This window comes from Aptenodytes forsteri, unplaced genomic scaffold (assembly GCF_000699145.1).
Source record: "Aptenodytes forsteri isolate BGI_AS27 unplaced genomic scaffold, ASM69914v1 Scaffold340, whole genome shotgun sequence".
NCBI classification, from domain to species: domain Eukaryota; kingdom Metazoa; phylum Chordata; class Aves; order Sphenisciformes; family Spheniscidae; genus Aptenodytes; species Aptenodytes forsteri.
In genome coordinates, this window is record NW_008795441.1 from 1,426,409 (window position 1) to 1,436,335 (window position 9,927).

Consider the following 9,927-nt stretch of genomic DNA (forward strand, 5'->3'; position numbering starts at 1 on the left):
CGGACATTCCTGAGTTTGATTTTAATGAGCAAACACTGTACCACCTGGCATGACAAGGCACTTAAGCAGAAAACAACGGAGAAAGGAATGTGCAGCTGGAAGGAGAAAAACAAGATAAAGACCATGAAGGCATTTCGCATGATCAGAAAGAACGGGCCAATCTGCTAGAGCATAGATGCGCGTGAACACAAGGCTGTAACCTATCTGCAAGCTGCAGGTAGCGCGTGTCCATAGTAGATAACTATATAAGCCTTGTTATAAGTATGAATAAACGAGAATGACCATACTCATATTGGGATCTGTCATTACTCCGGAATCGCACTCCCGCTCCGCCGTCGACACTGAACAAAGGGAAACTCCGACACTATGCACTTCACCGCATAACTTAGCAACTGTTCTGTAACTGAATAGCATACTCAAAACCCACTGAAGAGTTTTGATTAAGGGAGCTATTTCTCAAAGAAATACTCTCTTTTTAAAGGTAGCATGGTCAGGCTAACTGCTCTGGGAATCAGTGGCAGAGTAAGGATAGTATAACTGTTCCTTCGAGAAAGCCACATTTTTCTTTTTTCCTCCTCTCAGATGTACGAAGAAATCAATTTCCAGGGCTCTGACTTTATTATGCCATTAGATGGCAGTGCAGAATTAATCATGAGTTTCCATTCTGCCACAAAACTGTAGGCAGAACAGGAGGGATATGGGGAGGGGAGAGCTACAGCAAGAAAACATGAACTAGGGATTTTTCACAACTTGGGGCTTATGCATTGACCACAACTGGCCAGTACTGTTTGACAGATTAGTTCCCTTTTTGTTAGCAAATATATTAATCATAGTGAGATTCACCACTTTGACACGGTATTAAGCAAAACTTAAACCACAGATTATTTCAAGAATAAAGAAAAGAGTTCTGTCCTCAGACTGACCATATCCACATAAACCAGAAGCTATTCTTAGTTAAGGGAGTGGGAACTTGGCGTCCAAACCATACAGACATCTCTGATTCCCACCCATGGCTTTTTTAATTGGTATTATGCATCACTTGCTCATGGCTGTTTAAGGGCACTCAGTGTTGTTCTGAAGTGTCAGGGGTTTTGTCTTGGTTTTGTGCTGACCACATGTAAATGGAAACTCTTTACAGGACTGTTTCTCACATTCTCAAAACTGATCTCCCTTAAGCAAGAAAAGCTTGCAACTGCATCTCCTTAACTTTTTTCCTTCCTCAGCCACATGCCGATCTGACTGTAGAACTGCTTGTTTGTCCTTCTCTTAAGTACCCAACAAAAATACATTTGAAAACAGTTGAGGAAAGGCAGGAAATAGAAATAAATGAATCATAACCAGCTGCATTCAGCAGTTGAAAGGGATGCTGTCAATCTTAGGTTTAAGTCAAAGTCAACTAACAAATAGCAAGTGGAAACGAGTGACAAAATTCATCTAATAATCCTGCCACATTTCTCCTTTTCATCAAAATGGCTGTAAAGCTAAATTCAAAGGTTCTGAAAAAATACCAAACCTCACCTTCTGGGTTTTTCTAATTTTGGCTTTTTTTTCTTCCTGTGTTTATCGGGATTATTTTTAAGATGGCAATACCAGCTGAACAATATCCTTGCTCCCCAGCCTGCAGGCTGCTAGGCAAGTGTGTTTGTCCTTAAGCTAGCTCTTTCCCCAGGACAGAACAAGTTTGTACTGCCTTGCTAAGTTACTGGATTCTCTCTCACATAAGACTGCAACAAAATGTATTCAGGCTTGGCAGAGAGTGCCTGGTACAAGCCCAGACTAGCTCTATGAGCAAGAGGAACATTAGGTCAAAGACATAACCAAGCGTTTTACCGAGTGATGCAGTCTTCTGACTGCTTCTGGTTCTGCAGTTTGTGGTAGATGACAGCAGCCACTGCCAAGGGCCCGGCATCTCCACACAAGAAAGTGATGGATCGTCTTGTCAGACAGCTCAGGCTCTTCTTCATGTACTCGTGGGCCACCTGAAGGTAGGCTGGGTCTCCATACACATCATACAGGTGCAAATACAGCAAAGCAATGCCTGCAAAAGGAACATAAAGGTTGCACCCACCAGAAAAGTTTACCCTTGCTGTTATGTGCCCTGGCTGTTTTAACGAAACTAAAAGCCTGGCCCTCAGCCCTCATCTAGGGCGTAAGCTTTCTAGACAGGCTTCTCGGGCACAACCAGGGACATAACCCACAGCTGCAGCATCCACAGCTTCTTTTCCTGCTTTGTGACCTCCTTGTGCCTGATGCTGGTCATTAGTGGACTGCAGGTCAAGACAAACAGCAGTGTCTGACCCAGGAGGTGCTGGAGGACAGCACAGCTTCTGATACACAGGTTACATACAATTTTAGTAGTGAGGAGCAAAAGATGAGACCTAGACAAACCCACCTAAATCTACCAATTGTACCTGGGACTGTTGCTAAACAGTGGAGGGGGGAAAAAAAAAAATCATCTTTGGGCAAGATGGTACTCGTGGCAGAGCAGTACTGAGTTGTTACCCTATCTCAATTATTTTTTCCCATGCCAGGAGGTAAAGGGCTGGGTCACTTAGCGTGGTTTGGATTTTAAAAAAAGTGACACGTCATCAGCACTGAGAAGCAGCACCCTTAAGACATCCTACTTGGCTATTTTTTTTTTTTTTCCCCTCCCACTGGAAAGCACCAGCAAGGTTGTTACAGCTCCCTGGACATCTCCTGCTGCTGGACAGGTCCCAAGCCCTACACCAAGGACTGGTGCATCCTGCCCGACGCTCCTCTGCAGGACATCATTCATGAGATCAGCCCTTGTCTGAAACATAAACAGCTACCTGGAACGCTGGAAAAGGCTGCATGGTCCTCCCTGGAGGTTTTCAATGGGCTGGCCAGCTACAGAAACAACTCCGCTACTGAGAAGTCACATCAATTGCTGTCCTTTGCCTCTGTCTGCCCTGTCTTCGTCCAGCTTTTGAAGCTTTTAGTAGGTAACCAAGGAGTCCTCGGTAAGTCTGTGTCTGAAAGGTCTGCCACATTTGAACCATCCTTCTGATCTGGAAGGCATCCTCAGACCTGCACTGGAGAAAGCTACTGGCCTACATCACTTTGAGAAAAGCTTAACCGTTTCTAGGAAGACTCAGGTCCTGTGTTTAAGCCTATCTCTGCACATTTTGATGTGGTAAGGTGAGGGGGTGCAAGCATGCTGCAAAATTACTTTCCATGGTACTGAGGACAATTTTAAATTTAGATCATCTTCCCACTTTGCATGGGTAATCTCCAAAGCTTCGTGCTACAGACAATTCAATTCCACATGTATATTAAGAGCAGATTTCCATTTCCTGCTGAAGCTAATAACCTTGTCCTCTCTCTAAGCAGTTCAGTGTTAGTATTTCCAGAAAGAGCTCAGATGTACGGTGCTATCACTCAAGTCTATAAGGATGTGGATATGAAGCCCTTCTTTAAAGGGGAACCCTCCTCTTCCAGCTAGCAAATGTCAAGTTACTCTCCTTGATTTATTTAGACCTACCACAGCTTCTAGACTTTAATAGGCCTGATAGCTGTCTGAGCACAACTTGCACTTTTGACTTACTTGCTTTAATATACAACTTTTTGCTTTATAAGTAGCTTCTATTCCCACTGCCATCATACCACCCTAATTATGTACATAACTACCATGCTAAGACCACTGCTAGGATTGAATTCTTAGAAAGTAAATGTCTCAGCATTGTTTTCCTCTGACTTCTTTGCCTCTCCTCTTTTAAAACATTTCTCGTCCCCTTTCCTCCCAGGCCCAAGCATCTTTGGAAAAGACTCCAAGAAACCACTGACCTATACTAAAGGATGGAAGGGATGAGTTGCTTCCCCAAATCATTAATTTTTCCTTTTTCTTTAAAACCCAAAGGCCTTACAAACTGAATCTAAAGCCAATTTTCTCAACTCATTCCTCAAGGAATTCATACTCCCAAGCTGATCAGAAGGGCACAACGCAGTGCTGCCTTCAGCCCGCTGCTTGCTCTGTTGCTATCTGTGAGCCCAAAAGTAGGGAAGACCTGCAGAGGAGGGCAGGCCCATGTATAAAGAGGCAATGTTTACAGATGTATGTAGAGGGATACAAAATGCAGTCACCTGTGTGGGGAATATCCTATATTGACCTGTGTGCCAAGACGTAGGCAGCATATTTCAGAGGCAGTGCAGTTTGGAGATAAGAGAGTTTCCACCCGATGAACTTGGCTCAGCTAGGCAGTGTTGCTCTGCAAAAGCTATTCCACAGTTCTGCCTCACTCCCTCTCCAATAATACCTTCCTCAACCCAACTGACCAGGTAGGGTTTGCTGACTGACTGGGTGTTTGTTTGGCATGCTTTAAATGCTATACAAACATGGCATCATCAGTCAAATGGGGCTATATAAGCAGTGGATCCGCTCCATTTCTGTGTGCCCTGGAGGTCTGTGGTCAGTGTCCCAGTTGGAAATGTGACCTGTTTTTGTGACCTCTGAGACTCCTGATTGTTTCCAGCAGAACTGCCATGCAGTGGCTGCCTGTGGCCTGCTACTGCCAAAGATGTATGGCCTTTGTTCTGTTTATTGGTTACTGTTGGACCTTCTTCTCTGTAGTTTCTCCAGACTTGAAAGTTTTTTGCTCCTTGCAGTGTAAGACCTGCTGCATAGCCACCTGTGATGGAGAATGCATCAGACATCACTTGATGGTGCAGGACTGCAGTGAACACATGTGCTACTGACAGCATATCCTTTAGCAGGGCTCTGATGACTGAAACTGCCATCTCCAGTGTGCAGGAAGCAAATACACTGGAGTGTTAATGCCTGAGGTGCTTGCTCACTGCAGGGAATCAGGAGGCAAAAATCAATTCTGCATGTCTCACAAAGCCTGTTTATTTAACATCTTCAGTAGGACAGTAAACAACATCTCTCTCCTCTTGCCATCCTGAGTGAGCAGTATTGTAGATGCAGAGGGGTGCTTTGCATTAGAGATTTCTTTTGAACGGGGCAGAGGAGGAGACTTAAATGTACATAGTAGAAATGGAATTGTTTGCAACAGCTGCACCAGTTGGCTAGTGCTGATGGCCCTGACTTTAGCAACCATTGCTTTCAACAGAGCAGACATTGCTGGAGATACCAGAAAAGTTCTTGCTCAAGAGCTAAAGCACTGCAGCAGGTTGAAAGAATATCTCATCCATATGACCATTCTGTTGATCAAAGAGAAGTAAAGCTGTGCCTCAACTTCCCTGCAAGTTTAGACTTGTTCTTTGTGTTGGATTGCACTACCATTGCAAACAGTTCTGCTGGTGGGAGAACAGCAGCAGTGGGACAAAGCTTCCCCTTCACACTGAATAGAGTGGATAAAAGTGAGAGGACGCACTGCTCGGTGTCAGCTCCACTAGCATGCCTCCTTGTCTACCAGGAGCTGAGCTGCAATGTGGTCCTTTCACAAAGGACACTAGGTTGCCACAAGAGGAGATTTCTTGACCTAATTTGGACCAGTTTCAAACCTGCCATCTGCAGTAATAAAGAGCTCAAAGATCTTGCATTAACCCAGGGAAATAAGTCAGCCGGCACGCTCAAAGCAGGATGTCAAACACAGAGGGAAGAAGCGGAAACGTATCTCTGCACATAGTGATGAAGCCTGATGGTTTCTAGTGAGAAACCTGATGTCATTTTAATGAGTCAGGCATGGGGTAAAAGTTACAGAGGGGGTGGCATAGCGTTACTGCCCAGCTCAAAGGATAATAAGCATCTTTTCTGGTGCAGACGCATGGGATGTTATCTTGCGCTCATAAATGCATGCCAAAGCCATGCTGAATGGGACAGAGACATCTTCTCTGGAGGGCTGTTATCATCCCATGTTCAGAACTGCCTGGGGAGCCACAGGTGCATTTTACTACAGCTTGTAGCTTGCCTTCCTAGCACATTGTGGGACATGGGGCATTTCTCAGGATGCCTCAGCTTCTCCAGCCTTAAAACCTGGGTAACAAAGCTTCTTTTGTAAAACTTTTTACAAAAGAAGCTTTCCCTCCCAAAAACCCCCAAACAAAAAAACCAGCCCAGCCCAAACCAAAACTACCCATTAACCCATCACAGAATACTACAACAAATTAGGTTAGAAGGAATCTGTGGAAGTGATCTGATCCAACCCTCTGAAAGTAAGGCCAACTTCAAATTCACATCTCATTGCTCTGAGCCTTGTCCAGTCAAATACTGACTATCTCCAAGAACAGAGATTTCACAGAAACTATCCACCAAGCACTTGGCAGGAATGTGGTTTATGTGGGTAACACAAGGCACTCTATTCTCTCTCATCAAATGCAGCCTCACTGCCTCTGATTCTGTAGGGATTATCTGAGGATTTCTGTTTTTCTGAACAGAACTCTCTTAAGGAGATGCAAGTTCTCTGGGTTCTGAGGTTAAAACTAAGGTATTGCTCTAAAGTGAATGAAAGGTGTTTTTCCAGAAGCTTTCCTGAACTGGTACGGTCAGAATTTCTATCCATTCTTAAATGGCTTTTCTTTCATCTGGCGTGTCTTTGAAGAGTCCTTTCAAAAGGCAACTCAGGCCTGCTCCTCATCTCCACTTGCCAACAGGCCAGCCAAAAGCTGTGGGTGGGGCAGGCCAGCTGGACTCACCGGTCTGTTTCAGAGGCCCTCGAGCTCTGAAAGCCATGACTATGACATTGCTAGAGAAGCGAATGCTCGCATGGGAAACAAATTCCAAAGGCACTGCCATAATGTGGAGGAAGGGGAATCTCTCCCTTATATACCATTTCAGGTGGCAGATCACCTCATCATCTTGGAAGGACACAACAGTCCAGCAGGCACCGGATGGACTTGGGAGCTTCCTAGCTTCTGCAGTCAGTTAAGAGGTGACAGGAGTGAAGTCAGACTCCTTCCATTCCTTTTCCATCATCTATGCTCCCAGTCAAGGTAGTCCTTGGAGCAAGGCCTCTTGCACTATGAGAAATACCAACACACGTGTATGTACTCTTCGGCATCCTCACGCTAATCTATTTGAAAATGGATGAGGCAGTTGTACTTCTGCCAGGATTTGAACTGCTTCCGATTCAGAATTAGCTTACGGCAGTTTACCTTCCCTCAGTCAACACTTTGATACCAGTGAAACAGATTAAGACCACAAAAGCTCTTACAGCAGTCTAGCTAAACTGATTAAAAGACAAAACAGAACATAACAGCCGACTCTGGTCTATACCCAGGCATGTACCAGGTGTTGCCTACGGGCCCCTGATCTCTATGGGGAACTGAATGAAACTGTAACAAGCCGATTCAAATGTGTTTTGAGGGCATTCAGCCCTATGCTGGATAATCTTGATCCAAAGTGTGTTTTCACTGCCTCTGAGCTGAAAATACAAGTCCTTCCCTCCCTCTGCTCCAACTTTATGTGCCAAGAAGCCGTGGCTTCCCTGGCACAAATGCGGGCCGGGAGAACAGAGCTCTGTCAAGTGTGTTGGGAAAGAAACAGGCACCAAAGTAAAATGCCAGCATATGCTGTGTATTACTGGGTGTAATGTAATACACTCAAGTATCTTACATTTCACGCAGAGTTTGTGCTAAGAGAGCCACATTTCAAATCTCTCTTATTAGTGGCCACAAGAGTGCGGGCTGATTTCAAGACTGCTGGGCAATGATTTACATGAGAAGATACTCAACAAGCCTTTTCTACATAAGCAATTACAGGAAAAAGCTGCTGTCTTGGCCCAATTAATTTTGTCTCTGGAAACCAGCCCTGAATAAATTAATATAACTAGGATTAGAAAAGAAGGGAGAGCGACAAAGATACAGTGTAATATCTGCAAACTTCACTTCGCTGGCTGTGACCTGCAGGAAATCTGTCCATGGGTTTTTTCTAATCCTATTAGCCAAGGCGAGAAGGTTGTGTGCCCAATGAGGAGCACACAGATCCCTGGGAGGAAAAGAGAAGAACCCCTCTTGAGAAACTCCCTTCCAAATAAAAACAAGCTGAAATCCTACCAGAGCTCTCAACCACTGTTTCACAACTGCAGTCGCTTTCCAACATGAAGCTCCTTAAGGCCACCCTAAGGAAGAGAACATGGTCTCTGGGGAAAGGTGTTAACCTTCTCCACGCAGACTTTCAGAGTACTCCTAACATCAGCTAATTGTCCTCCTGCTTTATCTCCTGAATTATTCTGGCCAGAGGTAGACTCTACCATCATGCCAAGTAGCACCCTCACGACCGAAGACCATCTTTACGTATGGAGTGCTTTTCATTTGAGGGGACCTCAGAGCAGGGTCACACAGCCTCCAAGACTGAACCTGTCTCACAAGGTGAAATCAGTCAGCACTGAACAAAAATGCATAAATTCACAAGCAGCAGCAGCAGAGTGCTGCCAGGCAGCAACTGATGAAATCAATGTTCTCCCACGCTGGAATTTAATACTGGCATCCTAGCATTTCTTATGAACTGCTCTAGAGTGCTCTCAGTGCCTGTCTACCTCGCTAAAATTTTTAAGCAGGCATTTCTGGCATTGCTGCCATCAAGCTGCAACATTAGTTTAGCACCAACGCAATGAACACCATTCTCCCAAGCAAACTGTTGGCATAAGTTCCATAGCATCCAAGCGCAAGCCAGCCACACCCAGATTGTAATGTAGAAAGCTGCCATTTAGGATCACAGTTTATTGCCAAAAAAAAAAGCAGCAGCAAAAAATCTTGCAGCAAGCATGAGATTAATTGCAACTACCCCAGCGTCCCTCCCTAGAGCCTGGCACAGCACAGGAGGCAGGAAAGCTGACAAAGCACATAGCAGTAGCCAAGGATGAGGCGGCAGAGAAAGGTGAGTCCTCCCTGGCTCCAGTGGGTAGGAATAGGGAGGGGAAGGCAGGGCATGCTCCCAAGGAAGGAAAACCAGGTTAAAAATGCAAAACAGGAGAAAGACAAGCTCCTGGAAGCTTTGCACACAAGAGTTAGTGTGAGGAAGGCTTCCATCCTTCGTTATACTCACGTTTGCATTTCTGCTCCTTCCAGCAGGTACTGGAGCAGAACTAGCCCTGGCTAAGTGGAGGGGCACTACCTGGGGAACAGGAATGGAGCAACCTGCCAATCAGACAATGTCATAAGATAAAACTCAGCCCAAACAGAAAAGATGAACATTATCTCAGGCCATAAGCTCACCGCTGCCATATGCAAGAACTCCTTGCAGGTAAATGACCTACCATGCGCACCTGCCTACTTCACAGAGCACTGGTTTACTTGTCACCATCCCCACCGTGGCCAGATTTGGAGCCAGTCCCTTCGAAGGCTCCCATGTTTGCTCTCAAGCAGGTGCTGGCTTTCTCTGTTGCGTAAGTTTGGCACTATTAACCAAGAGAAGACCGAATCCTGCCCTGCAACACTACAGTCTTCCCTCCGCAGCTTGAAACCTGCTCCAAAACTGGGGAGTCCCGAGAAAGAGCCCCATGTTTCACCGGATTAAAACATGCAGAAGAAGCAGTGTTCTTGACATGGATCTACTGTGATCATTCAAACAGCCAAAAAAACCCCACGGTCTGCCTTGGCCTGACCTAGAAGTCCGCTCCAGAGAGCTCCTGCTCCATCCCATCCGATTGGCCACCCTACCTGCCCAGCCAGTGTACGTGGTGCAGTCCCGCGGGTCGGCAGACTTGAGGCCCCTCTCCATCTGCTGGAGCAGCTCCCTGATTTTGTTATTCAGCCGCTGCGTGAATTCGGGGGTCAGCTGTGGAGAAAAAAACCCCACCAAATGTGAAGCAAACACTGGCAGGCAGATGGGGTCTTGGTAAGCTGGAGGTACCCGGAGGGTGCACAACCAGGGACCCGGGTGTTTTTAACCTGACAGGTCTCTGCTAGAAACCCTTGGGTACCTCAGGACCAGGCTGGGCTCCTGGCTGCCTAGCTTGGCTTCGCGGCCGGGGCGGGAGCGGGCCCTTCCCGGGGACGGCCGCCGCGTTG

The 9,927-nt window shown here is 46.0% G+C and overlaps 1 protein-coding gene across 1 annotated transcript in view; it reads right to left on the reverse strand.

Annotated features, from left to right (window-relative positions):
• The window catches only part of LANCL1 (LanC like 1), a 25,621-nt gene extending 15,755 nt beyond the window's left edge, over positions 1 to 9,866 (reverse strand). The window contains exons 1-3 of the mRNA XM_019472534.1: positions 9,840 to 9,866; positions 9,577 to 9,694; positions 1,831 to 2,038 (exon numbers count right to left, since the gene is read on the reverse strand). Of these exons, the coding sequence (XP_019328079.1) occupies positions 1,831 to 2,038; positions 9,577 to 9,637 (269 nt within the window). The 5' untranslated portion in view covers positions 9,638 to 9,694; positions 9,840 to 9,866. The remainder of the gene's footprint in view (positions 1 to 1,830; positions 2,039 to 9,576; positions 9,695 to 9,839) is intronic.
• Positions 9,867 to 9,927: the final 61 nt, after the last annotated feature.